Here is a 17861-nt window from a genome sequence, read left to right on the forward strand (position 1 = left end):
GTTAATTGGAAGCTGAGAATAACAAGACACCAATCCAGACGATGACACAACGTGTTTCGGCTTCCTCGCTGACATTCACTCAGCCTGCAAACAGAGTTGTGCTTTGATATTTTCTGCATTACAGCCACATGCTGCTCTGCGGATAATGAGGCTCTTTTACTGTCCATTTGATTAACTCTGTGGCCTACAGTCTGCACTTGTAAGAGGCGCACCTGAGTTCCCATGAGGACACACATCCCTCAAAATACTGCAGCCAGTTGCCAACTTTGTGATGCCCGTCTCCAGGGAGACCGACTCTGACTGACAGGCATGAAGACGAGGTCCACTCCGATGGACCCCTCTGATCTTCAAAGTGCAATTACTAGTGTGTGTCGATGGGGGTGCATGTGTGTGTGTGTTACTGGCCTGTATCGGGCACGCTGAAGTCATACATATAAATCGTTCAGCTAATGAATGCACGTTGTTGTCAGTTCTTACACTTCAACACTATTTTAGAAGCTAAGATAAAGTGAAGAGGAGGGTCAGTAACAGACCAGCAGGAGCAGAGATTAAAAATGTGTGGCTGAACGACTGAAGACTATCTGACCACCAGTCCAAACTGCATGTGGGCTAAACACAGCTAAACATTGCTCACAGGCCAAGCCCCTCTGTTGCTAATGGCCATTACTGCCTGTATGCCATTGTAGGCCTCACAATAGCAATCACGCTGGGATTTTGTGTGGAGCTTGCTGGCAACACTTATTAGCCCCCCAAAAAAAAACTTAAAGGGGGAGCAGTCAAGAGAAGAACAAGAAGATTTGGGGTCCCCGTCAGCAGGAGGGACGGGGGGAGGACAGGGTGTGGGGTCAGAGGGCAACACCAAAGCGGAAATGGGAGGCGCAGGGGGAACAATGGACGGGGCTGCACCAAGACGGGCAAAGCTGGAGGGAGGGTGGACAGTGCACAAAACACAGGAAGATGAGGAGAAAAAGATGAGGGGACAGAATGGACGGGAGCCAAAACAGATGGTAAAGGCTGGTCGGAGAGAAAAGGGGCGGCACTGAAAGGATGAAGGGGGGCTGAAAAGCTATTGGCAGCAACTGCATCGTGACAGTAACAGAAGAGAGGTTCAACACCTAAACATGAATCCCATATGGCAACAAACAGGCAACACTGGAGACCACTTGTATGCACATGTTTGCAGCTTTCTGCCCAAACAGAACTCCTCATATCAACTGCATCTGTGTCATTACGACGTCCCAGGTCCCACCGTGGCACACCAGGACACTTCTGTGGTTCTCAGAAAGACCAGCAGGATGTAGAATATTTTATTTAACCCACAAATATTTAAAAAGTGTAATTATTTTCCAACTCCTCTTAACCGAGAACAGTGCGGAAAATCCACGTTTCAGCACTTGTGAGCTGGGGAAATTAGCGCCCTAATGGGATCATCAATAGTGAGGTGTTTCTCCAGCTATTACGACCTAATTATGTGGCTCATCTCGACTCGCTGACCACAAAGAGACATGCGCTCGCTCGGCTAGATTTATAAAAGTTGTCATTAAGTGGGTGCTTTTTTTTTTTTTTTTTTTTCGTTGGGAAGCATTCGTCTTGGTCGCGAGCGCGCAGAGGAGGCAGGAGGCGATGCATCTCAGTCTGCGGGAGCGCGCACCGCGAGTCACACCTCCGCGCAGTTTGAGTGAATGATGGCGGATGATTAAAGTGACTTTACGGAGATCATACTCCATATGTGCTCTTCATCCTAGTATCTCACTTGTTGGATTCCCTTAAGTGTTTTATTTTGACAGATAAAGTTTACTAAGGTTCATCCAATAATGTCCCTGATAAAATACATTAAACGTGCAGAATTTCCAACAGCCTTTAATTAAACTGAGGTTATCCTTTTCATGACAGGTGACATGAAACTGTTGGATTTTAGAGATGTGTCGACTTCAGGCCTGTTTGCTGGCATTAAATAACTTCCAGGCTCTTTGAAAGTATCCCAAAAGCTAGAAACAGTAAAATATTTGAGCATGTTTCCTTATCTCTGCAGTCGGAAGTGTTTGCTCTGACCTTTTTACCCTCACCTCTTGTTGCTCACCTGTCGCCGCAGGTTACGCTGCTTTTTTTTTTTTTTTTTTTGGCGGAGACACAAACTTTGCTCCGGGAAGTAAATGTGTAGATATACCAATCAACAAGACACACCCGCAAACAAGGAGGAAATGAAATAAAGGCCTGCATGTTTAATTCTGAGTATTCTCCTCACTTTGAGCGTTTGATAATGTAGTTTATTGCCTGTAACATCCAAAAGGAACGGCCGACCGAGGACGCAACTCCAACTTTATTCTCGACAGTTTTCACCATTTTTATTGCATGAAAATGTAAAAATTTTTACAGTGTCAGCGTTTTAAGAGAAAATCAGCAGCATATTCAAGAGGGGAAACGATGCTGCAGATTTGAGGACAGACCACACAGAAAGAGAGGCGCGTGTTGAAGGTGTCTGTTATGAATCTTTCTCAGACCTCATTCAGCGTTTGGGATATAGTTCATTTTGAGTTACACGACGACATCTCATGTCTGACAAGGGGTCAGTTTGGATAATTGTGGAATTACGACCCTTATTTTGCATCAAAACGAAGCATATTAAAGATAATGTGCTATGCAAAATATATTTTAGTTTTTTTAGAATTTATGTTTGCACATTTTCAACATCAACAAAGCATTTTATGGCAGCAGTTTTTCTTCTCTGCCACATCTCTCAGCAGCACAGGCCGGTAAAACACGCAGGCCTACATAAAGAAAACGTTTAAAAATCAGCCTCATGGGCAAGTTCATATTTACAGCAGAAATGCATGAAGTTTTTTTAATGAAACTTTTTATTAAGTCAGATTTAAACCAGGGCACGGTGTTCTGCCAGGCCTGCAATATTTTTTACACTTTGTTGAGTCTGGAAAGGAAGATTTGGAGTGAAGAATACTGATCATTTTAACGAAAACGTATCATTTGGAGTAAATCCACATGTGATTAACTCTTTGTTCCTCATATTTCACTGCAGGTGTGAATTGGTGGCATTTAAGATTTTTTTTTTCCAGCCTAAATAAGCCTAAATGATATTTGACAGCATCCTGCATCCACGTGCAGACGGCTCGATATGAAGCTGGAGGAAAACATGAAGATGCTTCTAGTGGCATATTTTCTAAAATTCGGGCTTTATGCGTTATGAGAGTCCGGATTTAGGGCGTGTGTGACTCCTGCCCCCTGGCAAAGTGAGCCCATATAATTAAGCGCTATTTTAATTCACTGTATCATGGTGATAGATACCAATCTGTGACTTCTAATCCCTTGTTAAACTCTCTGTAACCTCTCCTCTGTCACTTCTCCCTCCAGGCACTTGTCATCTTCTGGTCACTTTACGGAGGACTGTCTCTGTTTCCAGCTCGTGTTATGATTCCCTTTAGTCTCTGAGGCAGTTGTATTTATTTAAAAACAGTCGCCCCATTGTCCTGCAGCGGCACTGATGCAGAGGCAGAGGAATGAAGGACTTCAGTCACAAACTGTCGAGATAAGGATTGGTCACCCACACCAGCTTTTCGCTGCCATTTTCTTGTTGCAAACCTGCCGTGAAAACGGAATAAATCTGGATGTAACTGTGAATGAATCCTCGCAGATCAACTGGTTCTCCAAGCGAAATAATAAACTACGCCTGAAATTCCCATTTTCTCTCACGAGGAGTGGATCAAAACCTTCAATGAAAGATAAACTCCATATGGCCGAAGAGCTAAACCTGCTGTCACATCAGACAGACGACTCGGTGCCATGGATGTCTGTCATTAGAGCGGTTGTGTTTGTTTTACAGGCTGGTGAGAAGAGCCTTAACAGTGTTTTCACTCGGGGGGATCCTGACACCATGGTGTGACATCAGGCGTACAGGAGCCCGCTTTCACGCGGGGCGCACAGAGCCAAACCAAGAAGCTTCAGGTCGTTTGGATGCAAAGCCCACAGCACAGAATCTACTCTGCTGCAGAGACACACTCACTCCTTTTCAAATGCATTCAAGATAGCTGCAAAATATGAGGGAATATAGCTGATTTTTATCCCGTTGTTGCATATGCATGCTCTAAAGGAGGTTGTCTTTATTCTGTTTTTGTACTTTTTTTATATGGCTGATAAAGACAAAAAAAAAACTCATCCTCTGTCGTGTTTTGTTCTCATTAAGCTTCGGAGATGAATTTCAGGGTAAAATGAGCTGCGAAATGGCCCAAATAAAACGTGATCCATCGACTTTCATACCATCATGTTTTAGGCCAGACTATAAGAGTGTCATCAGAGTCCAAATCAGTCTAATTCAAAAAGAATTAAGTCTCAGCTTTACAATAATAAATGCCTTTCTGGGCCACTCAGGTGGAGCTCGGCCCAAAGAAATCAGTAACCTGACTTGAGATTTAATTATTTCATGAATCAAGATGCTCTGGCTTATTTGAGCAAAACACAGAGGAGGAGAAAATATATTTGCATACAACTAAACGCGCGGATAAGAAATGATATAGAGAGATTTGTACGGAAATGACTCCTCTAATGAAACTCTCTGAATCACACTAATTTCTTTTAGAATTATTGAACCGTGCAGGACTAAATGTTTGCACCAAAAACCTGTTTTAAATTGTCGACTTCAATTTTTCTCTATTCCCCAACGCGTGTCCTGCAACGAAGTTTGGACACAAGTACTTCAGGGTCAGTGATTCACCTTCCGTGCCAAGTTTCCGGTCTGTTCCTCAGCCAGGTGTGTAGTCTACCTGTCAGGGAGAAACTGTGACGGATTGAAGCAAATCGGGCACTTAATTGTGTGTGAAGGCGGCTCGGACGGTCGGAATCGGCCTCACATGTCTTCACAGTGTCTAATTAAAGCGGCGCTGTCGCTGGAGGTGAATGGAAACAAGCGTCTCTCTGACAGCCGTTTCCGTACAGTCACTCTGTGACTGTAATGCCACCAAAACAGACTTCTTTCTCAGAGCCTTTTTTTTTTTTTTTTTTTGGTTTATGGGAAAGACATAAACCACACCTCCTCCTGCCTCCTCTCCTCCTCCTCCTCCAATGGTCGCCGGGCTCCGTCCCGTGCGCAGCCCCGGTTGGATAAAACCTAGCTGAGTGCTGGCAGCGCACAGCACAACACAACGCAGCAGCAGCCCCGGACGCGCACCGTGTTCACGCCTGCAGAGTCCCGTCATTTGGATAATATCACAATATCTGCGAGGGGACGTTTTGCATTTTGAGCTGCGTCGCTGAAAGGTAAGCTTTCGAGTCAGTTTCTCACCGAGATGCGGCGGTGCGATGTGAATGTTAGTGATCCGCGGTCCTGACAGCACAGCGAGCTGGAAAACCAAACAGGAGACTTAAAGCATCCAAGAACACTCTGCAAGACGCGGCTGGAGGCTTCATGTTCCTCTGCTTTGGTGATACGCAGATAAATGATGTATAATAATGCCAGCAGGTTGCTGTAATGAGGGTGTAAAGATGAGGTCCGGGTCCAGGTGAGCAGAAAGTTTCTTGCAGGAAGGACAGTAATGATCATGCAGATCGTTGTGGGCACAAAGAGCTGAACAATCGTGGTGAATCTTCAGGAGTGAATCGCTTTGTGTTGTGTTTTTATTTTCTCCGCTGCAGCTTGTTCATGGTCCTAGAAATGAACGTTTGTGCTTCGGGCCCGAGTGAGAGGCTCCTGTGAGCTGTAGATCTTATTTCCTCTCATCTGTTGTCGCTAAATTAAACTCTAAAATAACAAGAAGTCAAAGCAAAAATGTTTTAATTTAAAAATGTTGTACCCAAATTATTAGTTTTAACACAACCCGCGCAGGTGTCAACTGTCAATAACGTTGTAATACGAGCTGAGATTAATTCACCGTCATGGTAAAACAGAGAAACGAGAAAGACGTAAACTGGGATCTTAAGATGATTTTTAAAAGTCACTTTTTCACTGCTGTTGGAAATTAAACTAGAAATATCTGAAGAGAGCTCAGTGCGAATATCCACCTGGAAATCAGGAGAATATTCAGAGTCACTGTTAGAGGAATAATTAAAAACAGTTAAGAAGGAGCAACAATTACGCTTCAAAATCCTGGAAATGTCAAAAAGTTACTTTGTTTGCGGTGCTGCCTTTATGTCCTACTGCAGACCAGTAGTGATTGATTAATTATAGAGAATTATATTGTTTTAGAATTATAATAATTATACAGTTTATTACATTTTTTTCCGGCCAATTAAGAAGTTTAATAATTTTACCTCACATACAGATATGATTAACCAGCTGCTTTAACTTTTCTATGAAGTTTTGAAAAAAAGATTTTTGGACATATTGGTCATGTTAAATTAGAACAAAAACAAATTAAAAAAGAAAAACTTTAAATTAAGTTTAAAGTTCAAATTAAGTTTTGTGTTACATTATCAAAAACGTGTAAGTGTCATTGAAGTTAATCCACACACAAACATCCAAAGACAAAAGCTGATTAAACCTGGAAATTCACAGTGAAAATGTTATTAAACCAACATCTCACCTGAACTTATGTCACCAATCATCCCATCTAACAGCGTGTGACAGTGTGACAGTCTGCTAATTATCTGGTTAATTTTAAAGTGTCCACCCAGCAGGACGTGACAGCTCCACGCAGTAAAATGAATCATTTCTCTCGGACTCTTTTCCACTTGTGTCCGGCAAAACTTTTTTCATAAAACAAGCATCATTTTATTCCAACAATTCTAATCTGTGCTTCAATGAAGACGCTGCCACAGTCTTATTTTACACGATATATCCCATAATGTTATGACTGTGAAGTTTGAGTGTGCAGCAGCTGAGCAGATGGAGCCTGTGCACACGGTTTACATGTGGACTACAACCACTGCAGCTCCCACATTTACAGCAGATTTAGCATCTTTTAGTTGAGATCCTAATAATTTTGCACATCTCTTAACTTCATCTGCACTGCTGTTTCTTCTGTATTTCAAAATTCATTTCTGTTTAACGAATCAGCCACTCTTTAAGACAAGCCCTTTAATTTATGTTCGCTCAGGGTATTTTGGATGATGTCTTTGTTAGAAAGTTAAAATAATCAGGATTATTTTTTTTTAACACGGTCCTGCAGAGTGATTCTTTCTCCCTAAAGTTTTTTCCACTTACATTAAATCTACTTTACATCATAACACATAAATTACTCCTTGACTCTTCTCTTTAATTCCGAAGATAAAATACAATTTCTGCTTCTAATAATTACAAAGTGATTCATGAGAGCAGTCATTCCTCATTAGAAAGTCATGAATGAAGGCAAATTTTATGTAGAACAGGAGCAGCCATCTGGGTTCAAAGGGGAAAAAGATCTTTCATGTTTTGCAAATCAAATTGTAATATTTCTATATAACACACATACACAGGCCTGCTGTATACAGTCTTACAATGAAATGGTCTCCTCTGCTGTCCACAGCCAGACAGACAGACAGACAGACAGACAGCTGATTTGAAGACAATACTCAGAGACACACAGAAAGCCACTGTGAACACCAGCTGAGCATTTGTTCTGTACCAGCTCAGAGGCGTCACATATGACAAGCGGCCAGTTTCATAAAGCACTGTTCTCCTGCAGCGTGCGGTCCACGGTGTGCTCAGGAGCACACTCATGCCAGACGAGGCGGGACGGGGAGTAAAAACACTTGAACTGGGACAGCGTGGAGGAGGACAGCGTCACATTCAGCTGCTGGAGCAAGGACCAAAATCTCAGGGATATGTCCAGCAACACTGGAAGAGGTAAATACACAACACAAGCTGGCCCCTCAGGCCCCTCAGGCCCCTCAGGCCCCTCAGGCCCCTCTGCTGCTGCTGCTGCTGCTGCTGCTGCTGCTGCTGCTGGCTGAAAAGTTCAGCTCAACACATTTGGCATTTCCTGTCATTAACAGGATGTGAATTAAAAGTTTTTATTTCTAGACTCCCTTTACAGCCAAGTTTCACCTTTTGTTTCCCATTATGGAGCTTGAAGTTTGAAAAAAAATAATAATAAAAACTTGGTATTAATAAGCAGCAGACAAACATTTAATACATGGTTTATAACACCCACTCGTAATGTAGCTGGAAGCAGATATAAGGGTTTAATAATGTGTTTGGTATAATTTAAGGCTGGTACATAAACATATAAGAAATTACAACATGGTAAAAACAGTTGTGATGATATGAAATGTGTAGAAGTTATACATTTTTGACAAATGCTGCTGCTTGTTTCAGCTCTTTAAACATGATGTTTTCATGTAAATATTCAAACCCATGTCTCAGTGTTTGCTCTGGCTGCACCATCATCATCTTATATCCAGAAGTTGGCCTCACATATTCAGTCTCTTTGCCAACTTCGGGATCTCCATTAGAATTTAACATAAAGTTCTGCAGACTTGAACAATGTTTGGCTGCACATCAGTCGACTTTAAAGGCAGATCTGCCTCGAATACTGACTTGGAGACATTGTGCAGGCCTACAGGATACAGGCTGTTCATTGTGATTCTTGAAGGAGTGAATTGTTATTTCCCTCTGCTTGTTTTGTGGGATATTAAGAAAGTTAATTGGATGGTACTTAAAGCTGTCAAATATAAATTTAGAACAATCCTCCCCTGGTCAGAGGCACTTAAGCTGGGTCAATCATGGAGCAGCAGGAGGCTAACTGCTTGTTTCTATCCATCTATCCATCCATCTATCTATCTATATCTATATCTATATCTATATCTATCTATCTGTTTTCTTAATTAATTCACGCTTTGTTTTCTTTGTGCACGCGGTGTCTGTGCGCGTGCGCGCGCCCGCCGCCCCCCGGGTCTGCTCCGCTTTAATATCCTGCAGGTTGATGAAGCTTGGCGGGGAGATTTTTTTCCACACTCCGCTGGCAGCGTTAATAGAGGCTCCCTCCCTTCCTCCCATCCTCCCTCCCTCACCTCCCTCCTCTGCTCCCTCCCTCACCTCCCTCGGCCTCGTCCGGCTGTTTGATGTGGAAATGAAAGCTGGGAAAAGGCTGAGAAAGAGAGGGGTCTCAATGGGTTAAATTAAAAGCAATGGTGTTCTTGCAGAGTCACCACCGTGCAGTCTATAGAGGAGATAGCGGAGGCGCAGCGAGCGCTTTTGTCTGTCGGTGTTTACCGGCAAAAAAAAACAGTCTTTCATGCTTTTGTGGCTTATTTTGCAGGAGCAGCCGCAGGTCATTGCATTTAGATCAATGCACGTGCAATATATTACAGCTGTTATACATTTCTGTTTATGAAAATCAAAAGTATTGACAGTGTCCGTGGTTTTTACTATTCACAATATTTTCAGCATGCGTGCAAATACAGTAAAATCCAGCAGACATGATATGTTATAGCAATAAGAAATTATCAGCACCATATGCTTCATATGCATTAAAATCTAATTTATCAAATATGTCTAACATGTATTTGCAGCATACTGTAGGATGCCAGAGTAACTTCTTATATTGTAAAAAGCATATTTACTATACATGTGCAGAAATAAAAATAAGTAATGTACCATCATTTTGTTATATATATTCCTGTAAAATAATAATAATAATTAGAGTAATAAGCATGATTTATATATTTCACTGAAAAAGATGAAAAATGCACATAAAATGACAGATGTGAGATAAATAATGCAAAATGTTTCTGTTGTGAGTCCATGTAATTTTTTTAAATAATTTAAATTATGAACTCTTAACATTTGTTTCTATATATGAAGGAGAGGACCGTTTACTAAATGACATGTCTCCCTGTAATGTCCAAATAATAACAGTCACCTTGGCTGAAGCCCACTGAGACTCATGTTACAAATTAGTGCATATAAATGAGAACTGTGACAATAAGCCTGCAGGTATTATTCATAACGAGGCGATTAGCCTGTAAGTAATCAATCTTCAATTTAATGTATGAGCTTTGTTGTTAGGTTAAATTGAATTGGGGCATAATACAACAATCTGATAGTTTAATATGTTTTCAGTGTGATTTCGGGTTCAAAACATGTTAAATCTTTGGCGTCAGTGTGTGGAAGTGGAAGGAAAAACAGACTTCAGCTAAAGCCAACTTTCCTCTCTAAATCCGGCCTTTTAAAACAAACGTAAATAAATCAAGTCTGAAACACGAACGTCACACTCTTTTCTATTACTCACGACCTTCTTGTTTGTTTCCTCTCACTGCTTTCATCGCCTGCCGTGTCCTCGACTTTTGTAATGTAAAACTTCATTACACTCCTGACAACAATTCATCAATATGAGCTGTCACTTTTCAGGGACGACGTAATATTCAGTTCAGGAATAAGAAATGACTTTCTTCTCTGTACTTTAGTTGCTGTTTTTTGATCCCTGAGGCTACAACACACAACACTGTAATCAACACTGTAATTTTTCTGAACTTTCATGCTTTTTTTTTTTTTTTTCTTACAGCTTCTTTTTCATTATCACCTGCAACATTAAATGAGTTAATGACTTAAACGTGCATTTCGTATAGACAGAAACTCTGTGCTTGAATGAATGTGCGCATGTTCAGTGTGTGTGTGGTGTGTGTGTGTGTGTTTCCATTTCCAGTAAATTTGGAGGTAATTTCCACCACGACGGCGACTTTTGAGCATCTAACTTGGACTTTATAAATTGGTTTAGTTTCACGAATATTTCTGTCTTCACTTTCTGTCTTCGCAGTGTGTGTGTGTGTGTGTGTGTGTGTGTGTGTGTGTGTGTGTGTGTGTGTGTGTCCAGGTGTGTGTGTCTTTTACCACTTGCTACGTTGGCATGTCTCAGGTCTCAGGTTCCATGACATTTATGAGTGTTCATCCCCCCTCCTCCCCCAGGTCATGGGGGTCTTAACCAACTAGGTGGAATGTTTGTTAATGGACGCCCGCTTCCGGAAGTGATCCGGCAACGCATTGTGGACATGGCCCATCAGGGGGTTCGGCCCTGTGACATCTCCCGGCAGCTCCGAGTCAGCCACGGCTGCGTCAGCAAGATCCTGGGACGGTAAGCAACAAGCACCTTACTCAACGTCCTGTTACTGTGAACCTGTTCTTTGACCCTCACGAAGGTCTGTTTACTTATCCGGGACACTTTGGTCACTGTTTTGTCTCCCAGCTGAGCCTGAACCTTTACTTGCTTCACTCCTTTGTACACAATCATCCCTAAAAGCTTCCTCCTGTTCCATCTTTCTTCCAGTTACTACGAGACGGGCAGCATCAAGCCTGGCGTGATTGGTGGCTCCAAGCCCAAGGTGGCCACCCCGAAGGTCGTGGACAAGATCGCAGAGTACAAGAGGCAGAATCCCACCATGTTCGCCTGGGAGATCAGAGACAGACTGCTGGCAGAGGGAGTGTGTGATGGCGACACGGTGCCCAGCGTGAGCTCCATTAACAGGTGACAAACTGAATTACCAATGAAAAATTGGGTTAAAGGTGCAAATGTGCTGCTGCAGCTCCGGGGCGAATACCTGACTTCTTGTTAGTTAAACGACTGAGTGCATATTCCTCTGCGTCTCCTTTCAACATTGATTTGCTGTCATCATGCCAGTGCTTAACCCACCAAACAATTACAGAGAGTGTTAAAAATTGATGTTCTTGTTTCAGAATAATTCGAACGAAGGTCCAGCAGCCGTTCAATCTCCCTCTGGATGGAAAAGGCCTGAGTCCAGGACAAACCTTAAGTAAGTCTCGCTCACATGCACAGTGGAGTCCGTATCAGCGTCCATACCACCGAGCATTATCACGTGACGTGAAGGATTAAGGTTAAAGATTAATGAACGTGCTCATTGTTGTGTAGGATTAAGCTTGTGACCTTGTGAGAGATGTTTAGTATCATTTCCGCTCTGTCTTTGTGTCTCCCTCTCAGTCCCCAGTTCGGCAGTCACCCCTCCCGAGTCTCCGCAGTCAGACTCTTTGGGCTCCACCTACTCCATCAGTGGCTTGTTGGGCATCCCCCAACCCAGCGGCGAGGGCAAGAGGAGCCACGATGACAGTAAGAATTAGATCAAATGTCCGAGACACCGAGAAGCCCGTCAGACGTGTAGTTTTCTGCTAGTTTTAGAGCAAAAAAACTGTTTTTTCAAATGTTTAGGTCATGACTAGATCTGTTGCATGCAGAACTTTCATGTCTTTAAAAGCTAAAAAAAAAACCCTTCAAATGGCTTTATTTAATAACTTACTTGACCTTTATTTCACCTGAAATTCATTAAGAATGATTTTTTCCTGTGACGAGGCAGAACAGGCCGAGAGGCATCAAACAAAGAGCAATGAAGGGACTAATAAAAATTCAGTTTTATTCAGTTCACTTCATCACAAAAACATGACACCTTTCTCTCCACACTCACATTATGTTTGAATAGATGTTAGCATGAGTGTAAGTTAAATGGCTGAGAGTCATTGTTTTTTAATGGTTTTGTAATGAAAGAGTTTCATTTTTGAGGATATTTTGTGGGAATGGAAACCTTTAAACAACAACATGATTTGCAGTGTCACCACACACTTTTCCCCCGTCGTCTGCTTCCTCGTCAGGTGATCAGGAGAGTTGTCGGCACAGCGTGGACTCTCAGGGCAGCGGAGGCGTCCCGAGGAAACAGATGAGACTGGATCACTTCGCTGCCGCCGCCGCCACACAACATCTGGACTGTGGGTTTGATCGACACCACTATCCCCCGGACTCATTCGGCTCGGCCTCCGGCAGCAAGACAGAGCAGGTAAAAGCATGTTTTATGCTCAACATGCACTGAAACGCCATCATTTCTAGACATACTTTTTCTTTTTCAGATATTTTTCTCCACAATTCAGAACCATTAGTTGAAAAAACAAAATTCTGCCTTTCGTTATTGACTTGCACACATGCACATTTACTGCCTTTCAGACATATGCACACTTTACACCAATAGCTAATCCCTGCTCATCATCCCCAGACTTTGTACCCGCTGTCGCTCATCAATGGCAGCCTAGACGAGACCAAGACCAGCCTCTCAACATCCAGCTCCGCCATTGGACGGAATCTGACGGCGTCCCAGAGCTACGCCATGGTGACTGGTGAGACTCTTAATGTTAGACGATGCCCTTTGACCCACGCGCTGGTGCTTAGCACACACAGCAGTGCATCAGTGTCCTGCATCCACTCACTCTTTTTTTTATTTTTGACATTTCATTCATTTTTTGAGTTGTCAGTTCCGCTCATGATCACCATTTGCTTTCATTTTCTCACCTGCCTACCCACCGGCCATCACCACCTCAGACCCCCTACAGCCCGTGCCGCTGTGTCTAAAACAGGAAATGTCCCCGGAAGTGACCAGCACGAGCCCCTCCCCAAACATGGCGGCGTCCAACCTGGCGTTCCTGGAGCTGCAGGCGCTGCAGAAGCCCCTTTCTGTCAGCAGCAGCTGCAGCAACTCCAACCTCCTCCCCAACACCTTCAACTCATTCTCCCATAATGCACCAGTGTACGGGCAGTTCAGCAGTCAGCCTATCATCTCAGGTAACGCAGGCATCCATCTCATTCATGTTCACACTCTCATATGTGCTGTGCAGCCTCTTGCATGGCGCAGTTAATGTAAGGCTGCAGCCAAAGTTCATGTTCATTGCTGATTAATCGGACATTTATTTGATTTATTTTTCCACAAAAGTTTGGTCTATGAATTGTAAGAAAATAGTGGAAACTCCTCCTCAAATACCTTGGCAGTCTAGACCAGTGAATTTTTTTATGTTTATCCTTAAAAATACAACTTGAATGATTAACCATTAAAACTGTTGCGATTAGTGTTCTGACGATCGACTAATTCTGTTTTCTCTGTAGCAAAAACTAACTTTAAACTAGAACATCTTGTAGCTGTAACAGCAATCAAATAGTTACTTAATAACTTCCATCTTGATGTTAAAAGTGTGTGTTTTGGGGTGTGTATTTAGGGCGTGACATGGTGAGCTCCACCCTGCCAGGCTACCCACCTCACATCCCCTCCCCTGCCCAGACGGGGTACGCCTCCTCTGCCATCACGGGCATGGTCGCAGGTACGTTTTTAGCTTGTTTTTGGCCATGATTTTAAAGTCGATTGGAAAATTAGACAGAAAATAAAAAAGCAAATGGCGCCAATTGAGTCCAGCAGGTAAAACGAACGAGAAGGGAGGGCGATGACGGCAGGAGCAGGAGGAGTGAAGGCAAAAGGGATGGAGGCTTGTAGATTAACAGGAAGACAGGCTGAGTCAATGAGTAGTCTTACCAGGGTGGTGAACTGTGTTGTGTGTGTGTGTGTGTGCGGGTGCACATGGGCCCAGGGGGTACAGGGAGCAGGCTGGGGGTTCCGCCCTGCTGCCCACACTCCCCCACCCAGACACCTCTGACCACACATCGCCATGGGAACCAGGGGGCCCAGGAGGGAGACGCAGGGTGGGCGGAGGGGGTTTAAAGTCTGGATATCAGCGAAGAGGAGGAGGTCTTTGTCGTGTGTGTGCGTGTACGATTGTGTGTCTCGGTGTGTGTGTGTGTCTACGACAGGATGCCTACATACGACCAGAGAGCGTGTGTGTGCGTGTGTGTACTTGTGCTTGCTACACAGCGAGGACCCGTACGTAACAAACAAAGTGAGGACATTTTTGGAAAGTGAGGACATTTTGGGCGTTCCTCACAATTTCAAAGGGCTGGTTGAGAGTTAAGACTCGGTTTTAAGGGTTAGGTTAGAATTAGGGTAATGGTTAAGGTTAGGGTAAGGGGCCAGGGGATGCACCATGTCAATGAGAGTCCTCGTAAGGATGGAAGTACAAGGTTGTGTGTGTGTGTGTGTGTGTGTGTGTGTGTGTGTGTGATGTGCCTTTTTTATTTGAAGTCTGCCCTCCGAAGCGCGAAATGAGAGGGTCTGATTTATTATTTTTCTGGTGGGCTCGCTGTGAGGAAGCGTTGCTACACAATTACTGAGTGAAAGGAGGGGGGTTAGGACAGGAGGAGGAGGAGGTGGGGAGCTCAGGGATTCATTCCAGCCAACATAATTACCAATTAGATATTGGAATGTTAAAAAAAGAGAAAAGAAAGAAAGAGGAGTGCCAGAGAGGCTACAGCAGGAAGTGCAGGACACAGAGGAGGAGGAGGAGGAGGGCATCTCAGAGGGCAGAGGCTGAACGACGCGAGGGGGCCGAGCGCTGAGGACAGAGGCTAGCTGCATGCACGCACCAGTGGGCCGAGGGATTTTACCCTCAGCCATCCACCTGCACCACAGATTAATGGTTTACAGGCTGCACTAACTGTTGGTGAATTATGAGCTCAGGCTGAGCAGATGCTGGCACACACACACAAACACCGGCGCTCTGTAGCTCCCGGCCACGTCTTAGCTTCGCCTTTTAATAAAGATTATTTTCTGTGTTGTATCGATGCGTCTTATCTGGGTGTGAGTGTTTCATGAAGTTTTTTTTTAATTTCTCGCAGCAGGCGCAGAGTACTCGGGTCAGACCTACAGCCATTCGCCCTACACCTCTTACAGTGACGCGTGGAGGTTCACCAACTCCAGCATACTGGGTGAGTAAGGACACACTGTCCTGCACTGCTGCTTTTTGTTTGCTGCACTTTGAATATATTTACTTTTACGACACAGCAGCTGTGACCTCCACAATAGAAGACAAATTATGAAGATGTTGAAATGGTTTTCAGGAGTATCTGCGTATGACTCACTCACGAGCGCTTCCTCGTGACGAGAATTTAAATGAACGACTGCAGGGAAACACATAACTACGGAGCTCACAGCGAGACTTTGTGCTCCGCATTATTTCAGTTATTTATTTATTTTTCACTTATTTAAGCTTTGTTTAATCAGGAAAGTCCCATTAAAAGCTGGAACCCTCTCTTGCAGCATAATAAGCTGCAGACAAAATGATATAAAATCAGACAAAAGAGGATTAAGACACTGAATAAGGCTCAAATGAACAAATAAGGGAGATGATCAACAAAGGAGTTATTCACCAAATTTACACTAAAATGCATCTATAGATTTTAATTCCCTTTACAGACTATTCCACGAAATATGAGGCCATTATTTCTCATCTCTGTCCATACATCAGTATACTTACATGTATTAATTTGGTGACAGATGAGGCACAGTCCAAGCAGTAGATCATGGACAACGCTTCAGAAAAAAGTGTCACAACTATCATTTCATGTCCCACCTGACACGGGAGACAGACAGCAGATAATTTGTCTTGTAGTCTGAGACAATGATTGCGTGATCACCGCTTTATATCATCAGCAGAGATGTAGTGATGCAACTAAAAACTGGGTTTCAGAATTATGTTTCTGGTTGAAACAGAGGTGGCACATCAGCCTGTTTTTGCTCTGATAATGTAAACTACTGACTTCAGACTGGACTATTTCAGCCTAGAGGCTCATTTGCAGAGGTACAGAGGCATGTCAGGTGAGTTTTGGGGGGATATCTCTTCCACTGCATCACCAGCCAGCCTGGTTAGAAAAGGAAAGTCCTGCATTTCTCTCATCCTCTTCTTCATTCCTCACAAGTCATGTGAGGGGTTAAGGCTCAATCCACTCGCAGGACAAACAGTCCAAGCTGCGAAGACTTTCAGCTCAACCATCTGCTGCAAAACCTCAGATAAGATGGATAAAGAAAGTCTGATCCACCACCTTTCCCCTGCTAAAGGCCCTCCATCTGTGTCTCCCCCCGCAGGTTCACCCTATTACTACAGCTCGGCCTCCCGCACCGCTCCACCGTCTGCAGCCGCCTACGACCACCTCTAGTCCCCGCCGCATGAGGCAGACTGGATGCAGAAGGTCCGGATTCGACCCGGACCGAGACTGAGGAGAGCTTTGCATCAGCTGGCACATCTGATCAAGGACCAAGGCATGAAAGTCAAACCTGGATGTGAACTTTCGACTCTGCTGATGAACCAGCACCACTTCTTTTTTTTTTATTTTACATCCTACCACACCTGCTGATGTTATTTATTTGTCATTACTGATATCATCGCCCAGAGTAACTCTGACTCATGCACGTTTACACATTGCTAACACTGTAATCCTCCCAGGGCCTGTTTCCAGACACTCAGCCAGCCATCTCACATCAAGGTGCATATTTTCAGTATACGGAGCTCTCGAACGCTGTTTTTGGCCAAAGACTTTCTTTCTCGCACATCTGCAACTTGACACCACTGATCCAGTGACTACAGATATGCAACTCCTTTATACTGAACTATGCCTGCTTTTGTTTACAATGCTTTTTATCCTGTCATCACAAATGAATTCCTTGTCCTGATCTGTGTCTGCTTGCAAATTGTTTTTGTGACTCATTTTCGCTGTAAATTGAGATTTTAAGAGCCTCCCTGTAGTGAAAATAGACTAAAAGGTGACACATTAAATCACAATTACGACAAAATGCCCACATATGCCCCTCAAAGACAATTCATGTATTTGTCTAGCAATATGTACATATTGTAAATGATGAATTACTTATGGGGAAGTGATGCAATTTTACTCATAGAACGACTGATGAGGGAGGGGGACGATGGTGATTTGGCTACTAAAACCAACAAGGCTTGAAATACATTTGTTTTGCGTCAGATAAATTTAGTTTGTTGTCATGCTGATGTTCTGATGTTTGGTAAGAACTGTGACTATTTTTTCTTATACTGTTATTAATATTATTGCAGATGTAAATAATGAATTTCTAAAGAATTATTTTAATTAAAGCATGACAAATTTACAGCTGTTCTTACTGTTGTCTTTTGAAAGGATGCTTCTGATTTTACAAACTGTTACATGATAATAAACAAATTATGTGTTCTATAAAAAAAAAAAAAAAAAAAAAAAAAAATCCCGGTATAGGTAAGCTACTAATGTTTTGATGTTACTGAGTGTTTAAAGTCTCATATTGTC

General features: G+C 43.2%; 1 protein-coding gene across 3 annotated transcripts; it reads left to right on the forward strand.

The window, feature by feature from the left end:
- The first annotated feature begins 7746 nt into the window (after positions 1 to 7746).
- pax8 (paired box 8) lies at positions 7747 to 17178 on the forward strand. Of its 3 annotated transcripts, none has more exons than XM_076758105.1 (11): positions 7747 to 7768; positions 10829 to 10994; positions 11187 to 11384; positions 11594 to 11670; positions 11856 to 11981; positions 12518 to 12699; positions 12913 to 13033; positions 13236 to 13484; positions 13904 to 14005; positions 15411 to 15500; positions 16657 to 17178. In XM_076758105.1, the coding sequence occupies exons 1-11, from the start codon at positions 7747 to 7749 to the stop codon at positions 16725 to 16727; spliced, it is 1404 nt and encodes a 467-aa protein (XP_076614220.1). In that variant the 3' UTR covers positions 16728 to 17178. The 3 variants fall into 3 exon arrangements, with proteins under 3 accessions (XP_076614220.1, XP_076614221.1, XP_076614222.1); XM_076758106.1 differs by having other exon boundaries at positions 13236 to 13475; XM_076758107.1 differs by having other exon boundaries at positions 13236 to 13475; positions 15414 to 15500.
- The last annotated feature ends 683 nt before the right edge of the window (positions 17179 to 17861 follow it).

Source organism: Chaetodon auriga, chromosome 19, assembly GCF_051107435.1.
Source record: "Chaetodon auriga isolate fChaAug3 chromosome 19, fChaAug3.hap1, whole genome shotgun sequence".
Taxonomy (NCBI): Eukaryota; Metazoa; Chordata; class Actinopteri; order Chaetodontiformes; family Chaetodontidae; genus Chaetodon; species Chaetodon auriga.